We start from the raw sequence: 21,654 nt of genomic DNA, 5'->3' as shown, positions 1-21,654 counted from the left end.
TCATCTCTGACTATTGTCCTAATGCCATTCTTAATTCACAGAGCTATCCCATCACCTATTTCTAACTTCTTGTCCTTCCAAAATGTCATATACCCTTGAATATTCAGTCCCAGCCTTGATCACCTGCAGCCATGTCTCTGAAATGGCTATTGGGTCAGACATATTTATTTATATTTGTGCTGACAGTTCATCCAGTTTGTCACAAATGCCATGTGCATTCAAATACAGAGCCTTTAATTCTGTCTTTTTATTATTTTTTTGCAGACTCTTGCCTTATCTGCTGGCGCACTCTTACATTTGTATGTTCTGTTCCTTCCTGCCATGTTCTGATTATTATTATTCTTATTGCTAACTTGCTCTATTGCCTTGTCCTTTCCCTTTAATTTACCATACCCTCCCTTCCCCACCCCCTCCCCCTAACTATTTAGTTTAAAACCCCCTCTGCCATCCTCGTCATACTGCTCCCCACAATACTGGTCCCAGCATGGTTCAGGTGAAGACCGTCCCAATGGTACAGCTCCCACTTTCCCCAGTACTGGTGCCAGGGCCTCATGAATTGAAACCCATTCTTTCCATACCAATCTTTGAGCCACGCATTCAACTGCCTAATCTTATTTACCCTATGCCAATTTGCTTGTGGCTCTGGTAATAATCCTGAGATCATCTCTAGCTCTGAGCAGCTGTTCCGAACCCTAGTACCAAGCAGGCAACACAGCTTTCTGGACTCTCGCTCTTGCCTACAGAGACCTGTGTCTATCTCCCTGACTATTCTGTCACCTACTACCCCTACATTTCCATTTACTACCCCCACATTAATAGCCTCCTATACCATGGTGCCATGGTCAGTTTGCTTATTCATTCCACAGCCCAGCTCTCAAACATACAAGCTTAAAGAATCTCAAACATGATCGGCAATTGCAAGGGTTGAAGCTCCTCCACTTCTGCATTCTCGATCCCTTTATCTACCTTGCTTGCAGGCACACCTCCCTGTCCCTGATCACTGACAGAACAGAAGATCCTAGCATAAGGGTTGTGACTGCCTGTTGGGATAAAGTGTCCAGGCAACTTTCCCCCTCCCTGATACATTGCAGAACCTATAGCTCGGCCTCCTGCTCACTGACTCTGAGCCAAAGCTCCTCGAGCTGCAGACATGGTTGCCATGGATCACACGAGTGTTAACCAAGCCCACATACAGCAGCTGCAACACATCATCTGCCCTTATTGCATTTTAACTAACTGACTAATTATTTTCTTAATTTAAAAATTAAGTTAATGCCTCTCCTCACTGCCACTTACTATACTAACTTAAACCTTAGTAATACAATAAACCTTACCATTTAAGAATAAACTAAAACAGTAGACTCACCAGTTTCATGCTTTCCTTCAGCTAGCATTTCTTAATTAATTATAAGGCAGCTACTTAAAGGTTATTTAAAAATTTACGGTATTCTAATTTCCAGTTCTTCACAGACATTCCCTGGAAAGTAGTTACTCACCAACCAACAACTTATGGCTTTCCTATGATGTCACTATTTGCTTTTTTCCATCTCCAAACTCCATCAATGCATGCCAATTCCTGAAGGGTAAGGGCCCTGCTGCCGCTGTCTCTCCTGACTCCTTCCAGGTGAATGAAAGCTTCGAGCCTGGGTCTGAATTTATTCCATACTCAGTAGTTTCCTCGCAGGTCTGTCGCTGCCACCACCTCTGCCAACTCCCTCCAAGTGAAACTTGAGCACAAAAATCTTAACTGACATTCCAGTGCAGTACTGAAGGAGTGCTGCTGTGTCAGTGCTGACTTTCGGATGAGACATTTGACTGAGGTCCTGTCTGTTCTCTCAGATGGATGTGAAAGATCACATGGCACTATTTCACAGAAGAACCAGTGTTCTGCCGATATTTCACATTGACAAAACAGATTATCTAGTTGTTATCACACTACTGTTGTGGGACCTTACTGTGCACAAATTTATGGCCGTATTTCCTACAATAGAACATTGACCACACTTCCAAAGTAGCTCACATCCAGAGAATAAATTAAATAAAAAGGTCTAACTTGAGAAGCAAAATGAAGAAGGGATTGCAGATGTGCAGCATCAGTAGCTAGACTTTGAAGTTTTTCCAAAAAATAAAGATGCAATTCATTATCCTTTCTATGTAATCAATAAACCCCTAACACCAACTAGGTTGGGAGGCCTCTGGTTCGGGCACTTTGCAGGGTTTGTCTGACGTAGACTTCCCTTTGGTTGTAAATACATATTAAAAATAGAAGACACACAGTCAGGTTTTTGAAAATGGAAAGCTTCAAGGACAGTTGGTTCAGCAGTGGCCTCAAGACCATTAGAATGCAAGAAGAAGTTGGAAGTTACTTTAAGTCAGTCATATTAGCTCACTGATGTGGAGAAGCAGAGTGTGTTCAATCCTTTGTATTAATGCACAAAGACAAGTTGTACTGATTTGAATTCTTTGGACATTTGTATGAGCTCTTTGTTGCTGTATTACACCCACAGGACGTCCTTCACAGCCATAAGCTTTACATCGCTGGTAACATTCTTCATTCTGTTTTCTTTCTGAATATGCATTCAGTCCGACCATGCAGACCCATTCAGTTCTGCCGCAGGAACAGACCACAATAATGATGCCTTTGGAAAAAATGGATTCACAGATGAACCTACAAAAATTGAAGAGGTTCCTCCAGCACTACCACCAAAAGTTGGCACTCCAACAAGACCCCCTCCACCACCACCTGGTAAGTGAATAGGATGACTTCAAAAAGTGGTAGAGTTTTGTTTCAAATACTAATGCTGTTTATTTTAATTATTCAGACAGGGTTAATCATGCGTCTTTGTTCACAGTAGGGAATTTCCTTTTTTCTAAATTTACAATGATGCTTTGCTCCCCATCAGATTTTAACTGATTTGAAAGTTAACCACTTCAACTCTTTCGTGTCAAGATATTTAATATTTTTGTATTTTTATTTTAAATGTAGGTAAAAGACTTTCCCTTGTAAAGTCAGAATTATCCGACTCCTTCAAGTTAAATGATCCTTTCCATCCGTTTAATTCAGGGAATTCATTCCATAAAGAAAATCATCTTGATCCATTTGCTCCTACCTCTCCAAGTAAAGATATAGGAGACAACACAAATTTTGCAAACTTCAATGCTGTAAGTGTGTTTGTTTGTTTGTGTGTATTGATAATTTGCTCTGAGTTACAAAAATTGTGTATCTTTAAGAGATTTTGTTTAGGCAAATATGGCAAGATGGCTTTCCTGCCACTGACTGGGAATCTTGTGCTGCAACAAGAAGTGGCAGAACATCCATTCTTATCCATGTTGCCCAGAATGTATGTTGTTCATCTTGTCAATGTTGTCAGTGGAGAGGTTTTAATTGAACGTTCACTGCATCTGTTATGATCCTGAACCATACCCTCAATTTTATGTTACGATCTGGCTAGAGGCCAGTAACCTTTTTAAAGTAGACAAAGTTTGAGATCCCATGTATTTGCTAAAGGAATAAAGCCACAAGACTCCACGGCTTTTGAACAAACAAAATAAACTCAAAATAAACTGCACTATACAAAGTCAGAAAAGTAAAACAATTCACAATATCTATCTTATACTCTAACATTAAGAATTAACATGAGGTAAATATGAAATAGCAGGCAAACTGTGATCGAACACACCACACGGCACAATAAATGACAGATGTGATCAGACAGATCCAACAGATTTCTCACCAACCCACCCAGACATCAGTGCTCACTGTGAGTTACACAATCTTGTTAAAATCCTGACTCTCTTATGAACAATCGCAAGCCTTCGTTCTTCCCTTTGAAAAATCTAGCCTCGGAATTTCCTGCAAAAGTCACTTCGACTCGGACTGTCTTAATGACTGCTTACCTCCCAGAGTTTCAATGTTGCTTCCTGGGGCTATGTTCCCCTGGATTCCTGAGTCTGCACTCCAACACCGATTCACGAACACAGCTCCAGCTCTTCAGCCACGCCATGCAGAAGACCACTGCTACAAAGGGTTACCTTTGCTCCCGTAACCCACAGCACAGAGTCACCGACCTTCCACTGCCTTTTCAGCTTTCCAGTGCTTCTCCCGAACCCTCACTACCTAGAGCCAGCCAACCCGGCTCCTCAGGGCAGCACTTTAGCTGCATGGAATTCCTTCTCCCACTGCTGACACTCTTTGACTAAAACTCACTGACTTTTGAACTGCTCTTCACTGACTCTTGAACTGATCTGGGTGACCTATCAAAACATTCCAAGAGGATCCTGCTCTTGTTACTAGTCAGGATCAAATGTAACAAGTGTGGGAACATCCTTTGCCGTGAATGTTACAATTCCCACAGGTGTTAGCTTATAAAGTCCACAGGGACAAAAAAACTGATTTTATGACACATTTTGAACAGGAAAGGAGAGAATTTGGGAGAGCCGGTCAGCTCAGGGTACTCGTGAAAATTTTACTTCGAGCAGCTTTTCAACATTTTCAGAGGCCTAAGCATGTTTTCCATCCGTCCCAGAGGCTGTGAGGCCTCTTGACCTGAGGAAACTTAGAGTCATTAAGGCACACAGTGAGGCTATTTGGCCCATTGAATCCATGCTGGCTCTCTGTAGAGCAATCAGGTCAGTCCCATTTCCAAACTCTATCCTCATAGCCCTATAGCTTTATTTCATTCAAGGGCCTATTCAGTTTCCTTTGAAATCGTTGATCGTCTCTGCCTCCACCATCTTTGTGGGCAACAAGTTCTAGGTCATTACCTCTCCCTGCGTAAAAAAGTTCTTTGTCACGTTCCTCTTCTCTCTTGCCCAAAATCTAAATCTCTTGTCCCCTAATCCTTGTACCAACAGCTAATGGGAACAATTTTTCTTTATTTACCTTGTCTAATAATGTCATAATCTTGCACACCTCTATCAGAACTTCTCTCAACCTCCTTTGCTTCAAGGAGAACAACCCCAGATTCACCAGCATTATCCTCATCCCTGGAATCATTCTCTGCACCCTCACATCCTTCCTAAAGTGTGATGACCAGAACTAGATGCAAAATTTGTAACTATATAACTATTTAATTATATAACTTTATAAAGGTTCAGCATAACTTCCCTGCTTTTGCACTCAATACCTCTAATTGTGAAGTCCAAGATCCTGTATGATTTGTTAACTGCCACCTTCAAAGATTTATTTACATCAGCCCCCATATCCCTCGGCCTCTGCACACTCCTTAGAACTGTGCCATTAACTTTGCCCTCCTGCCAGAATACATCACCTCGCACTTCTCTGTATTAAATTCCATATGCTACTTGTCTGCTCAAACTGCTAACCTATCTATGCCCTGTTGCAGTCAATTGGTATCATCCTCATTGGGCCATAACTTCCGAGCTCCCCAGTGTTAGGTTGGGGGGGAGCCCCAAAGATGTGCTTGGGGAATCCCTCTTGGATTTCCATGGCAATTGCCCAGAAGTGCCACCTTCCTCAGGACAATTGCGCTGCATTGGGAACCATCCAAAAATGCGGCTTAAATCGCAAACTTTTGGATTGTTCCGTCTGGGTTATACCAATAGTTACTCAGAAAAAGTTAGAAGAATTAACACCTCTTCAGATTTCTGGGGATCTATTGTAAAGACCCAGACCAACACCACAGGACTGCCCCCCCGCCCCCAATGGGATCCCCGAACTCCACCATCCCCCGAATTCCCATCCACCACCCCCAATCTCCGGAGCTATACTTCACTGGGACCTGCGAGGAGTCTTTCGATGCAGGTCCAATGCAGCTCCGGTGAATGGAAGGGTCCGCGTAATTATCAACACTTGGTAAGTGTGCATTTATTTCTTCTAATTTCTGCAGCCTAGCACTTTCCAACGCTAGTTGGAAGTTATGGCCCATTGATTACTAGTGGTATGGCCGCTGGACTAGAGACCCAGGATAATGCTCTGGGGACAGTTTCAAATCCCGCCATGGCAGATGATGGAATTTGAATTCAATAAAAATCTGGAATTAAAAGTCTAATGATGACCATGAAACCATTGTAAAAACCCATCTGGTTCACCACCATCCCTGGACACACCTAGCGGAGGTGGCGGCACAGGGGTATACAGTCGGGATGGAGTTCCCCTGGGAATCCTCAACATTGACCCTGGACCCCATGAAGCCTCATGGCATCAGGTCAAACTTGGGCAAGGAAACCTCCTGCTGATTACCACATACCGCCCTCCCTCAGATGATGAATCAGTGCTCCTCCATGTTGACCATCACTTAGAGGAAGCACTGAGGGTGACAAGGGTGCAGAATGTTCTCTGGCTGAGGGACTTCAATGTCCATCACCAAAAATGACTCGGTAGCACCACTACTGACTGAGCTGGCCGAGTCCTTTAGGGAAGGAAGTCTGTCGTCCTTACCTGGTCTGGCCTACATGTGACTCCAGACTCACAGCAATGTGGTTGACTCTTAAATGCCCTCTGAAATGGCCTAGCAAGCCACTCAGCAAAGACACAAAATGAAACCAGACAGACCTCCCGGCATTGACTTTGGCACCGGAAACAACAATGGCAATCGCAGCCCTACAGACCCTGCAAGGTCCTGCTTACTAACATCTGGGGGCTAGTGCTAAAATTGGGAGAGTCTCTCTCTCAGTTTAGTCAAGCAACAGCCTGACATAGTCATCCTCACGGAAGTATACCATACAGATAATATCCCAGACCCCACCACCACCATCCCTGGACACACCTAGCGGAGGTGGCGGCACAGGGGTATACAGTCGGGATGGAGTTCCCCTGGGAATCCTCAACATTGACTCTGGACCCCATGAAGCCTCATGGCATCAGGTCAAACTTGGGCAAGGAAACCTCCTGCTGATTACCACATACCGCCCTCCCTCAGATGATGAATCAGTGCTCCTCCATGTTGACCATCACTTAGAGGAAGCACTGAGGGTGGCAAGGGTGCAGAATGTTCTCTGGCTGAGGGACTTCAATGTCCATCACCAAAAATGACTCGGTAGCACCACTACTGACTGAGCTGGCCGAGTCCTAAATGACATAGCTGCTATACTGGATCTGCGGCAGGTGGTGAGGGAACCAACAAGAGGTTAAAACATATTCGGACTCATCCTCACCAATCTGCCTGACGTAGATGCATCTATCCATGACGGTATTGGTTGGAGTGACCATTGCACAGTTATTGTGGAGACGAAGTCCCACCTTCACTTTAAGGATACCCTCCATTGTGTTGTGTGGCACCACCACAGTGCTAAATGGGATAGATTTCGAACAGATCTAGCAACTCAAGACTGGACATCCATGAGGCGCTGTGGGCCATCAGCATTAGCAGAATTGTACTCAAACACAATCTGTAACCTCATGGCCTGGCTTATCTCCCACTCTACCATTACCATGAAGCCAGCGGATCAACCCTGATTCAATGAAGTGTGCAGGAGGGCATGCCAGGAGCAGCGCGAGGCATACCTAAAAATGAGGTGTCAACCTGATGAAGCTATAAAACAGGACTTTTTGCATGCCAAACAGCATAAGCAGCAAGTGATAGAGCTAAGTCTGATCCCACAACCAACAGATCAGATGTAAGCTCTGCAATCCTGTCACATCCAATCATGAATGGTGGTGGACAATTAAACAACTCACTGGAGTAGATGGCTCCACAAATATCCCCATCCTCAATGATGGAGGAGCCCAGCACAGCAGTGCAAAAGATAAGGCTGAAGCATTCGCAACAATCTTCAGTCAGAAGTGCCGAGTGGATGATCCATCTCAGCCTCCTCCGGAGGTCCCCAGCATTACAGATGCCAGTCTTCAGCCAACTCGAATCACTCCACATGATATCAAGAAATGGCTGAAGGCACTGGATACTGCAAAGGCTATGGGCCCTGACAACATTCCAGCAAAAGTACTGAAGACTTGTGCTCCAGAACATGCCACGCCCCTAGCCAAGCTGTTCCAGTACAGCTACAACAGTGGCATCTACCCGGCTATGTGGAAAATTGCCCAGGTATGTCCTGTACACAAAAAACAGAACAAATCCAACACGGCCAATTACCGCCCTATCAGTCTACTCTCCATCATCAGTAAAGTAATGGAGGGGGTCATCAACAGTGCTATCAAGCGGCACTTGCTCAGCAATAACCTGCTCACTGATACCCAGTTTGGGTTCCGCCAGGGCCACTCAGCTCCTGACCTCATTACAACCTTGGTTCAAACATGGACAAAGGAGTTGAACTCCCGAGGTGAGGTGAGAGTGACTGGCCTTGACATCAAGGCAGCATTTGACTGAGTGAGGCATCAAGGAGCCTTAGCAAAACTCAAGTCAATGGAAATCAGGGGGAAAACTCTCCACTGGTTGGAGTCATACCTAGCACAAAGGAAGATGGTTATGGTTGTTGGAGGTCAATCATCTCAGCTCCAGGGACATCACTGCAGGAGTTCCTCAGCCCAGCTATATTCAGCTGCATCAATGACCTTCCTTCCTTCATTAGGTCAGAAGTGGGGATGTTCGCTGATGATTGCACAATGTTCAGCACCATTCATGACTCCTCAGATACTGAAGCAGTCCAGCTCAAATGCAGCAAGACCAGGACAATATCCAGGCTTGGGCTGACAAATGGCAAGTAACATTTGTGCCACACAAGTAGCAGGCAATGACCATCTCCAACAGGAGAGAATCCAACCATTGCCCCTTGATGTTCAATGGCATTGCCATCATTGAATCCCCCACTATCAATATCCTGGGGGGGTTACCATTGACCAGAAACTGAACTGGACTAGCCATATAAATACCGTGGCTACAAGAGCAGATCAGAGGCTAGGAATTGGGCTACGAGTAACTCACCTCCTGACTCCCCAAAGCCTGTCCGCCATCTACAAGGTACAAGTCAGGAATGTGATGGAATACTCCCCAATTGCCTGGGAGAGTGCAGCTCCTACAACACTGAAGAAGCTGGACACTGTCCAGGACAAAGCAGTCTGCTTGATTGGCACCACATCAACAAACATTCACTCCCTTCACCACTGACGCACAGTAGCAGCAGTGTGTACCATCTACAAAATACACTGCAGGAATTTGCCAAGCCTCCTTAGACAGCATCTTCCAAACCTACCACCACCATCACCTAGAAGGACAAGGGCAGCAGATAGTTGGGAACACCACCACCTGGAAATTCCCTTCCAAGGCATTCACCATCGTGACTTGGAAATATATCGTCGTTCCTTCACTGTCGCTGGATCAAAATCCTGGAACTCCCTGACAGCACTGTGGGTGTACCTACACCACATGGACCGCAGCGGTTCGAGAGGCAGTTCACCACCACCACCGCAAAGGCAACCAGGGATGGGCAATAAATGCTGCCTCAGCCAGCGAAGCCCACATACCGTGAGTGAATAAAAAAAAGACTTGGTATCGTTGGCAAATTATGAACTTTTACTCAGTCTTCCAATATCCAAGTCATTTACATACATATCAAAAAAGAAGTGTTCCTAACGCTGACCCTTAGGGAACACCACTATTCCATCCTGTAGCCTGAAAAACAATCCTTTATCACAACTCACTGATTTCTATCCTTAAACCAATTTTTTATCGAAGTTGACACTGACTTTCCTATTCCACGAGCCTCAATTTTGTTAACTAGCTTTTTATGCTTTTTTTGTCAGACACTGTCTTAAAATCTCTTTAGACAACATCCTCTGTGTTCCCTTCGTCAACCTTCTTTAATACTTTATCAAAAAAATTCAAATAGATTAATCAAACACACGATCTGTCTTTTACAAATTCATGATGGCTCTCCTTATTTAACTCAAACCTTTCCAAGTGCCTGTTAATTTTTTTTTTGAATTCAAAATAATCGTTCTGTACTCCCTTCCCAAGTGCGATAAAAACTTTATCATTGAGATATCTTCATTTCTTTCCTCTCCCAGTCTCTTCACCAAATGACTTTTCATCCTTGATGATTTCAACCTCTATCTCAACTCATCATGTTTCTTTTCCCTTTTATCCTCCCTAAATCTCTCCCTCCATGTAAACTCCCCCACCCTTGTCCTTGCCATCTCACACGGCCTTGCTTGTCCCATTATATCAATTACAGATTAGGCCGTCTCTGATAATTTCCTTGTATCACTTACCGCCCACATGCCCCCTTCCTTGCTCCAATGTACCTGGAAAAAAAAAATCCCCCAATTGACTTATGACTACACACACTTTCAAAGTCCCAACCATCTATCCTTTGGCCCTCCATTCATCACAACATTCCTGCAGCTGTTGATTTACTCAACCACTTCCTCACCTCCACCTTTGTCCTAGTCTTTTTTATTCTTTCATAGGATGTCAGTGTTGCTAGCAAGGCCGGCATTTGTTCACCATCCCTAATTACCCTGGCTTGCTAGGCCATTTCAGAGGGCAGTTGTTTAACCATCCACCGCCAGATCGGCTGGGCCACTTAAAACACTATCAGTTCCTATCCTCTTCTACTAAAACTGCTCGCTATTGCAAGATCATCCTGAAAAACAAAGATAACCTTGCCCGTTGAACCCCCTGCTTGCTTATTTTCTGTACTGCCAACTGTCTTCTTAAACCCCTCTCCTCCATCCCATTCCCAGTCACCTCTCCAGCCTCTTAACTCTCCGAGATAACTGGGTTATTCTAATTCCAGCCTCTTGTGCATTCCCAATATTAATTGCACCACCGTTGGTGGTCATGCCTTCAGCTGCCTAGACCCCAACCTCTGGAATACCCTCCCCACACCTCTCTACCTTGCTTTCCTCCTTCAAAACACTCCTTGAGATCTACCTCTGACCAAGTTCTTGGTCATCTGACCTAATATCTCCTGTGTGATTCAAGGTGAAACAACAGGAAGACCATAAGATGTAGGAGCAGAAGTAGGCCATTCAGCCCATCCAGTCTGCTCCGCCAATCAATGAGATCATGGCTGATCTGATAAACCTCAATTCCACTTCCTGCCTTTTCCCCATAACCTTTGATTCCCTTGCTGATTAAAAATCTGTCTATCTCAGCCTTGAATATACTTAACGACCCAGCTTTTACAGCCCTCTTTGGTAAAGAATTCCACAGATTCACTGCCTTCTGAAAGAAGAAATTTCTCCTCATCTGTCTTAAATGAGCAATCCCTTACTCTGAGGTTATGCCCTCTGATCCTAGACTCTCACACAAGGGGAAACAACCTCTCAGCATCTACCCTGTTAAGCCCCCTTAGAATCTTACATGTTTCAATAAGGTCGCCTTTCATTCTTCTAAACTCCAATGAGTACAGATCCAACCTACTCAACCTTTCCTCTTAAGAAAATCCCTCCATATCTGGGGATCAAGCTAGTGTTCCTTCTCTGGACTGCCTCAAGTGGTGAGGATTCAGCCATAAAGAAGACAGCACACTTTAAAAAGGAGGTAGATTGAGTACACAGGGTGGGTGGGACATGGGGGAGATTAGGAAGAAGTGTTTAGCCCTGATGAAACAGCTCTCATGATGTGGGGCAGGCTCGATGTACAGTTGATCTTTTGTTGTCCATATGTTCGTTAAAGTTTGAGACTGGAGTGAAAAGGGTTAATGGATTTTAACAGCCTAGAGTTAAAGAAAAAAGATTCTTAAGATTCATTGTCATACTTGTTTTATAATGCTCCTGGGATGTTTTGTTGTATTAAAGGTGCCATCTAGATCTAAGTTGTTGTTGATTATTGATTCTAAAGCCTTACCTGCTACCGATGTTAAACTGACCAACCCATAGTCACGAGGGATGTCCTTACACCTTTTCTTGATCAAGGGTGTCATATTTGCCACTTTCCAATCCTCTGATGCCACCCCTAAATCTACAGAAGATTGGAATATTAAGGCAATGGAATATTATGGCAAGCATTTCTGCAATCTCTACCCCCACTTCCCTTAGCAACATTGGATGCAAGCCAGATCAGACGAATTATCCACTCTTAAGCATAGTTAGCCCTTCTAGTACATCCTGCTGGTCAGCTTTCACCCTATCCATTACCTTCACCATCTCTACTTTTCCTGATATTTGTCAGCACCCTCTTCTTGAGAAGGCTGAGAGGACCTGATGGAGGTGTGCAAAATTATGAGGGGCATAGATAGGGTAGATGGGAAGAAACTTTTCCCCTTAGCAGAGGTGTCAATAACCAGGGGGGCATAGATTTAAGGTAAGGGTCAGGAGGTTTAGAGGGAATTTGAGGAAAATTTTTTTCACCCAGAGGGTGATTGGAATCTGGAACACACTGCCTGAGAGGGGGTGGTAGAGGCAGGAATACTCATAACATTTAAGAACTATTTAGATGAGCACTTGAAATGCCATAGCATACAAGGCTGCAGGCCAAGTGCTGGAAAATGGGAGAATAAATAGGTGCTTGATGGCCGGCATGGACATGATGGGCCGAAGGGCCTGTTTCTGTGCTGTATAACTCTATGATTTTGTTTTTGTCATGCCACAAAGGTAATAATCTCCGGATTACTATCTGAGCCACGTGCAAATTGACATAGGTAAATAAGATTAGAGAGGTAAATGCGTGGCTCAAAGATTGATGTTGGAGAAATGGGTTCCAATTCATGGGGCACTGGCACCAGTACTGGGGACTTGTGGGACACTGGCACCAGTACTGTGGAAGGAGAGAGCTGTTCCATTGGAATGGGCTTCATTTGAACCATTCTGGGACTAGTGGTAATCATATAACTATGGTTGTAGAATGGACTTTAAACTAATTAGTGAGGGGGAGGGTTCAATTGAAGGGAAGTTTAAAAAATCAAAAAGAAACGAGAAAGCAGAGGTGCAGGAAGTGAAGAGGTGAACGATAATCAGAGTGTGACAGAAAGGGGCAGAAAATATGAGAAGAGTGCAGCAGAAATTAGAACCAGAATGAGTAATAATGGTAAAAAGTCAAAGCTCAAGGCTTTTTACAAATGCTGCGTGCATTCAGATAACAAGATAGATGAGTTGATGGCACAAATAGAAATAAATGAATATGTCTTGATAACTATTAAAGGTTGCAGGGTGACCAAGACTGAGAACTCAATATTCAAGGATATTTGACATTCCGGAAAAATAGGCAAAAAGGAAATGGAGTTTGGTCGGAATAACAAAGGAAGGTATCTGTGTGGTGGTGAGCAATGATACAGATATAATAGATTGTGATGTGAAGTTAGTTTGGGTGGAAATAAGGAATAGCAAGGGGAAGAAGTCATGGGTGGGAGTCATCTATAGGCCCCCAAAGAGTTGCCTCACTGTAGGACAAAGTATAAATTGGGAAATAATGGAGGCATGTAAGAATTGTCATGGGTGAGTTTAATCTACACATTGACTGGAAAATTCAAATTGGTAGGGGTAACAAGGAAGACGCATTTGTAGATTGCATCAGGGATTGTTTCTTAGAGCAATGCATTGCAAAACCTACCCAGAACAGACTATTTTAAATCTAGTAATGAGATGGGATTAATAAGAAATATCGTAGTTAAGGATCCTCTAGGGGGTAGCGATCACAACATGGTAGAATTTCAAATTCAGTTTGAGGGCGAGCAACTCAGGTCCCAAACCAGTGTTCTCAACTTAAATAAGGGCAATTACAGAGGTATGAAGAAAGAGTTGTCTAAAACGGGCCAGGAAAATAGACTAAGGGGCAGTGGCAGACATTTAAGCAGATATTTCATAACGTTCAGCAAAAATTTATCCTGGTCAAAAAGGAGGACTCGATGAGAAGGATGAACCACCCATGGTTAACAAATGTGGTCGAGGAGAGTATCCAATCAAAAATTAAGGCTTATAAAGCGGCAAAAACTAGTGGTAGGCCAGAGGATTGGGAATTTTTTAGGAACCAGCATTGGATGACAAAAAAGCTGATAAAGAGGGAGAAATTTGATTATGAAAGTAAATTGGTAAGAAATATAAAAACAAACAGCAAGAGCTTCTACGGGTGTATAAAAAGAGAGTGGCAAAAGTGAGTGTGGGACCTTTGGAGGATGCGACTGGAGAATTGATAATGGGGAACCAGGAAATAGCAGATCACTTAAACCAATATTTTGCATTGGTCTTCACAGTGGAGGACACTATAAACATCCCAAAGATATCAGATAAGCAAGGAGCTAGTGGGAGGAAAGATCTTGTAACAGTCTCTATCACAAGGAACAAAGTATTTGAGAAACTAATGGGACTAAAGGCAGACAAGTTGCTAGGACATGATGGCCTGCATCCAAGGGTTTTAAAGGAAGTGGCTGCAGAGGTAGTGGAGGCATTGGTCGAAATATTCCAGAACTCATTGGATTCCAGGAAGGTCCCAACAGATTGGAAAACCGCCAATGTGATGCCCATGTTCAAGAAAGGAGGAAGACAAAAAACAGGAAACTATAGGCCAGTCAGCCTAACATCTGTCATTGGGAAAATGCTAGAACCCATTATTACGGAAGAAATAGCAGGACATTTAGAAGAGCTTAATGCAATCAAACAGAGTCAACATGGTTCTGTGAAAGGGAAATCATGTTTAACAAATTTGCTAGAATTCTTTGAGGATATAATAAGCAGAGTTGATAAAGGAGGACCGGTAGATGTAAAGTATTTGGATTTCCATAATGCATTTGATAAGGTGCCACATCAAATGTTATTGCACAAGATAGGAGCTCACGTATTGGGGGGTAATGTGTTAGCATGGATTGAGGATTGATTAACACACAGAAGACTGTCGGGATTAATGGGTCTTTTTCAGGTTCGAAAGACGTAACTAGTGGAGTGCCACAAGGATTAGTCCTTGGGCCTCAATTATTTACTATCTATATTAATGATTTGGAGGAGGGGGCAGAGTGTAATGTATCTAAATTTGCTGACGATACAAAAATAGGTGGGAGGGCATGTTGTGATGAGGACATGAGGAATCTGCAAGGGGACTTGATAGGTTGAATGAGTGGGCAAAAACTTGGCAGATGGAGTTTAATGTAAGAAAGTGTGAGGTCATACACTTTGGTAGGAAGAATCAAAAGGCAGACCATTATTTAAATGGAGACTCCAAAAAAGTGCAGCACAGAGGTATCTGGGTGTTCTTGTGCATGAAACACAAAAAGTTAGCATGCAGGTGCAGCAAGTAATTAAGAAGGCAAATGGAATTTTGTCCTGTATTGCTAGGGGGTTGGAGTTTAAAAATAGGGAAATCTTGTGACAACTGTACAGGGTGCTGGTGAGGCCACATCTGGAGTACTGTGTACAGTTTTGGTCCTTTTATTTACGAAAGGATATACAGGCATTGGAGCCAGTTCAAAAGAGATTCACTTGGCTAATTCCTGGAATGAAAGGGTTGACTTATCAAGAACAGCTAATCAGGCTAGGCCTTTATTCATTAGAGTGTAGAAGAATGAGGGGTGATCTTGTTGAAATGTACAAAATTCTGAAGGTGCTTGACAGGGTAGATGTTGAGAAGATGTTTCCACTAGTGGGGAATCTCAAACTAGGGGACATAGTTACAGAATAAGAGGACACTCATTTAAAATGGAGACGCGAAGGAATTTCTTCTCTGAGTCATAGAGGTCTACAGCACAAAAAAAGGCCCTTCGGCCCATCGAGTCAGTGCTGGCCTAACTATCCTAATCCCATTTTCCAGCGCTAGGCCCATTGCCTTGTATGCTATGGCATCGCAAGTGCACATCCAAATACTCCTTAAATGTTACGAGGGTTTCTGCCTCTACCACCCTTCCAGGCAGTGAGTTCCAGATTCCCACCACCCTCTGGGTGAAAAAATTCTTCTCGCATACCCTTTAAACCTCCTGCCCTTTACCTTAAATCTATGCCCCCTGGTTATTGATCCCTCCACCAAGAGGAAAAGTTCCTTCCTGTCTATCCTATCTATGCCCCTCATAATTTTATACACCCCAATCATGTCGCCCCTCAATCTCCTCTGCCCCAGGGAAAATAACACCAGTCTATCCAATCTCCCTTCATAACAAAACTCTCCAGCCCAGGCAACATCCTGGTAAATCTCCTCTGCAATCTCTCTCGTGCAATCACATCCTTCCTATAATACGGATTCCAGAACTGCATGCAATACTCTAGCTGTGGCCTAACCAGTTTTATACAGTTCCAGCATAACCTCCCTGCTCTTATATTCTATGCCTCGACTAATAAAGGCAAGTATCCCATATGCCTTCTTAACCACCTTATCTACCTGTCCCACTACCTTAAGGGACCGGTGGACATGCACACCAAGTTCACTCTGATCCTCGGTACTTCCCATTCATCGTGCATTCCTGTGTCTTGTTTGTCCTGTCCTGTGCCTCACCTCACACTTATCTGGATTAAATTCCATTTTCCACAGATCAGCCCATCTGACCAGCCCATCTATATCCTCCTGTAATCTAAGGCTCTCCTCACTATTTATCACCCCACCAATTATTGTGTAATCTGCGAACTTACTGATCATCCCTCCTACATTCAAGTCTAAATCATTTATATATACCACAAACAGCAAAGGACCCAACACCGATACCTTTGGAACCCCACTGGACACGGGCATCCAGTCACAAAAACACCCCTTGACCATCATCCTCTGCTTCCTGCCACTCAGCCAATTCTGGATCCAACTTGCTAAATTGCCTTGGATCCCATGGGCTCTTACCTTCGTTATCAGTCTCCCATGCAGGACCTTATCAAAAGCCTTGCTGAAGTAAAAATAGACTACGTCAAATGCATTGCCCTCATCGCTTCGAAAAATTCAATCAAATTGGTCAGACATGACCTCCCCTTAACAAAACCATGCTGACTGTCCTTGATTAATCCCTGTCTCTTCAAGTATAGATTAGATTCTGTCCCTTAAAATTGCTTCCAATAGTTTCCCCACTACTGAGGTTAGACTGACTGGCCTGTAGTTGCCTGGTTTATCCCTTCTTCTGCTATTGAGTAACGGTACCTTGGCTGTCCTCCAGTCCTCTGGTACCTCTCCTGTAGCCAGAGTGGTATTGAAAATTATTGTCAGCACCCCTGCTATCTCCTCCTTTGCCTCCCTCAACAGCCTGGGATACATTTCATCTGGGCCTGGAGATTTATCTACTTTTAAGCCTGCCAGACCACATAGAACCTCCTCAATTTCTATGCTAATTTCTTTAATTATATCACAGTCCTTCTAATTTCCATACTCATGTCGTCCCTCTCACTTGTGAACGCTGACACATAGTATTCATTTAAAACCCTACCGACGTCTTCCGGCTCCACACAAATTACCACTATGGTCCTTAGTGGGCCCTACCCTTTTCCCTAGTTACCCTCTTACTCTTAATGTACTCGTAAAATAACTTTGGATTTTCCTTTATTTTACCTGCCAATGTTTTTTCATGCCCTGTTTTTACTCTCCTAATTTCCTTTTTAAGTTCCACCCTACACATTCTATACTCCTCTAGGGCTTCCACTGTTTTGACCCCTCAGTATCTGCCATAAACCTCCCTTTTTCTCTTTATCCAATCTTGTATATCTGTCAACATCCAGGGTACCCTGGATTTGTTGGTCCCATCCTTTACCTTTACTGGAATATGTTGGCTCTGTACTCTCCCTATTTCCTTCTTGAATGAGTCCCACTGCTGTGACACAGATTTACCTAAAAGTAGCTGCTCCTAGTTCACTTTGGCCAAATCATATCTGATCTTATTAAAATCGGCCTTCCCCCAATTTAGAACTCTGATTTCTGGCCCATCCTTGTCCTTTTCCATAACAACCTTGAATCTAACAGAGTTATGATCATTATCTGCAAAATGCTCCCCCACTGATACCTCTACCGCTTGCCTGGCTTCATTCCCTAAAATTAAGTCCAGGACACACACAAACACACACACACACACACACACACACACACACACACACACTCTTTTGTAGGACCTTTTACGTACTGGCTTAAAAAGCTCTCCTGGATGCATTTAAGAATTCAGCTCCCGCTAAACTTATCACACTATGACTAACCCAGTTAATGTTGGGGAAGTTGAAATCCCCCACAATACTACCCTATTATTTTTACACTTCTCTAACATTTGCCTACATATCCACTCTTCTATTTCTCTCTGAGGGTAGTGAATTTCTGGAATTCTCTACTCCAGAGAGTTGTGGAGGCTAGATCACTGAAAGTATTTAAAGAGGAGGTAGATAGATTTTTGAAATATCAGGGACTTGAGGGTTATGAGGATCTGGCATGACAGAGGAGTTGAGGCCTGGAGCAGATCAGCCATGTTCTTATTGAATGGCGGGGCAGGCTTGAGGAACCGAATGGCTACTCCTGCTCCTATTTCTTATGTTCTACTTGCCGCTTGTAAGAAACAGTCTGTATTTTTCTGTTCAGTCCTGTTTTTAATGTTTCAGTACCCCAGTGAGGAAGACCAGATAGAGTGGGCCAAAAGAGAAAGTGAACGAGCAGAGAAGGAGCGACTAGCGAGACTAAATCAGCAAGAACAAGAGGATTTGGAACTGGCCATAGCACTCAGTAAATCTGAAATATCTGAAGCATGAATAACGCTGATGTGGTTGGTCTTCAGTGTTACTGGTCACCATGACTTCCTAACCAACCCTGTTCTTACTAATGACATTTTATGTAGAAGCTACCTAAAGTAACTTTGACAATACTGGAAATTCTTACCTGAAATTATTAGTTTGTTACTGAAGAGTCTTATACTGGACTTGGATCAGTGTGGTGAAACCTATTAATTCAGAACTATTAAATAATCTTTATTCTGTATATGTAAAAAAAGTGATGTACAAGCTAAATACTGATGCAAGTCTGTATTAAATGCAATCAATTTAGTTCTAATTATACTACTTTGCAGTGTTGGTAGTGGAGCTACCATTTCAGCAGCTTCCTGTTCAAATAATATTGTCCAATAGGATACACAAGCCATTGAACAGCTGTATATATTTACACCTTAGTTACAAAGTAGATTTAAACAATCATAAACTTTTCAAGTGTAGCACATTAACTGTTTCTGTAACCAGCAGTTGCTAACAATGTATAACTGTATAGAGCATCGGTTTCAGGATACTTGCTAAAACTGCTGCTGTAAGTTAAACGTGTGCACTGCTAAACTTTTTACTGGCTTTATTTTTTTAACTTGTCAGTTTATAAATTTTAAGCGATTTTCCTTTTATGTTCATGTGAAATTGCTGACTGCCTGGACAAATAAATAAACATAAATAAAATGTAAACTTATGTGAAGACATTTAATCCATTGGAATGTATAACGCTGAATCCAGATAACTCCATCTGTGCCGTTCTATATAGGTCTACGAATTCACAGTTGGCTAAGAAATCACACCTTGGTTTTCCCGGTTTATATTCATTTGATTGAAGCCTCCCAATAAAATAGCTTTTCGGTTTTCACATACCCTTTCTATCATATGGATAAGAGCAATCTGTCTTCCTGCTGACCTGGTGATGCTCGCCCTGATGCTAACTTGCGTTTTCATCTGTATTGGAGATGCCTGACTAGAATAATTCATTTTGTAGCTTTCCATCTCCCACAGAATCATTCGACAGGATCTTCCAGTCCCGCCCGCTGATGGGATTTATCAGTGCTGTCAAAGTCAATGGACTTTTGGCTAGCTTGTTTGGGCGGAGCCAGGAAATCTCGGCCATCATCTTCTACATCCAGTGCTATGCCACCACTTTTCTCTCTCCAATCTGTCTTTTCTAAACACTTTTCTATAGCTGTTTTGATGTTCCTTGCAAGTTTCTTTGTCTTTGATTTACATACAACCTATCTATCCTTTACCAGACTTTTTTAATTCTGAAAGGATTCCCAGTTTTTGAAGGTAGCATTTTCTTTTATCATGCTGCCAGCGACTTTTTTTTCCAAATTTTTGATGAATTCCCAATTATCATTTCCCAATTACTTGAAGTATGCCAGAGAACATTCCTAACTTTGAGTCTTGAACCATGGCTTTTATTGCCTATATGTTATTCCTCTATGCATTATTTAACCACACGAAAGCAAAATAGTGCAGATTTGTCAGAATATTTTCTCTGCTCTTCTGCTGTTACCCCTTGTGTCTGCTCCCAGAACCACAGTAGGGTTCCCTTGTCCTCAAGTTCCACCCCACCAGCTTTCCCATTGAATGTACCACCTCCAGGATAACAGCATCATCAAACACATCTCCCCCCTCCCCTTGCAGCTTTCTCAAGGGACCATTACGTCAGCGGCACCATGCTCTAATCCTCAATCATCCCAAACACCCCCTTCCCTTCTCATGGCACCATCCTAAGTAAGCATATGAGACGCAACACCTGCCCTTTTATCTCCTCCCTTCTCACCATCCATGGCCCCAAAGCCTCATTCCAGTTGAAACAGTGATTTGCTTGTACTACTTTAAATTTAGTGCACTGTGTTCCCTGCTCACCATGCAGTCTAGTCTATGTTGGGAAAATCAAATGCAGCTGGGGTGACCATTTTGTGGAACAAGTCCGTTCAATTATCGGAAGATGGTGGTGTAGTTGGACTAGAAATTCCAGAGGCCCAGGTTAATACCCTGGAGGACATTGGTTCAAATCTCACCATGGCAGCTGGTGGAATTTAAATTCAATTAATTAATAAAAATCTGGAATTGAAAGCTAGTCTTAGTAATAGTGCCATTCTTATCTGGTCAGGTCTACATGCGAGTCCAGATGCACATTAATATAGTTGGTTCTTAACTACCCTCTGAAATGACCTAGCAAAGCCATTCAGTTCAAGGGCAACTAGGGATGGACTACAAATGCTGGTCTTGCCGGTGACACCCACATCCTATGGCTGTAATTTTAATTCTCCACTCCACTGCCACTATGACCTGTCTGTCCTCCGCCCTATTCTGTTTCAATGCAGTGGAATGTATTCAACTTTTGACTAATCTTTTGGATTAGGCACTTCACAGCATTCAAGCATTGACAGAGTTCGACAATTCCTATTTTTTTTCGGGGCAGGGTGTGTTTTGTATTTTTTTTGGATTACAGCTGTTGGTGACAAATCTGCTTTTTCCGATTTACACCTTCTCTGAGCCTATCTTTGTTCCTTAACTTATCCGATTAACATTCCATTTCGCCTTGCACCTCATCCCTCCAGATATTTAATATCTTCTGCCTTTCACCCTATCACAGACTTTTTATTTTGTTCACCCACCTCTTTACATGCTTGAAACTTGTTACATCTCTAACCTTCTCCAGTTCTAATGAAAGATCATCAAATTGAAATGTTAACTCTTGTCAGTAAGGGGCACATGAGGATACAGGTGACTATGTCGGAGTGCGATGGAGACTGACTGAGTAGCGAATTAGGTTCATGTGGGCGCACGGTGTACAGAGGTGTAGCATAAATAGGAATTATTCTAAGTTAATTAAGTGAGTAATTAAGTTAACCAAATAACATAAGTAACAATGGCAGGACAGGTGTTATGTTGCAGCTGTGGAATGTGGGTGCTTTTGGATGCCAAGATAATCCATGACAAATACATCTGCAGAAAGTGTAAGCAGCTAGAGGAATTCTGGATCAGGATTATTGATCCGGAAGCCGAACTACAGACACTGTGCAAGATAAGGGAGGGGAAAAATACCTGGACACTGTTCCGGAAGATGATCACGCCTCTTAGAATAGGGTCACTGATTTGGTCAGCAGTGGGGGGCAGGATGATGTGACCCTGATTGAGGCAGGTAATGGGACCAA

The 21,654-nt window shown here is 43.1% G+C and overlaps 1 protein-coding gene across 4 annotated transcripts in view; it reads left to right on the top strand.

The window, feature by feature from the left end:
- The window catches only part of eps15 (epidermal growth factor receptor pathway substrate 15), a 176,852-nt gene extending 157,684 nt beyond the window's left edge, over positions 1-19,168 (top strand). For 3 of the 4 annotated variants that reach the window (XM_041208187.1, XM_041208183.1, XM_041208184.1), the window contains 3 exons: positions 2,584-2,746; positions 2,987-3,162; positions 18,332-19,168. In XM_041208187.1, the coding sequence (XP_041064121.1) occupies positions 2,584-2,746; positions 2,987-3,162; positions 18,332-18,478 (486 nt within the window). In that variant the 3' untranslated portion in view covers positions 18,479-19,168. The remainder of the gene's footprint in view (positions 1-2,583; positions 2,747-2,986; positions 3,163-18,331) is intronic. The other variant, XM_041208185.1, reaches the window with a different exon arrangement.
- Positions 19,169-21,654: the final 2,486 nt, after the last annotated feature.

Source organism: Carcharodon carcharias, chromosome 16 (genome assembly GCF_017639515.1).
Source record: "Carcharodon carcharias isolate sCarCar2 chromosome 16, sCarCar2.pri, whole genome shotgun sequence".
Taxonomy (NCBI): domain Eukaryota; kingdom Metazoa; phylum Chordata; class Chondrichthyes; order Lamniformes; family Lamnidae; genus Carcharodon; species Carcharodon carcharias.
This window is presented reverse-complemented; position numbering and strand designations above follow the sequence as displayed.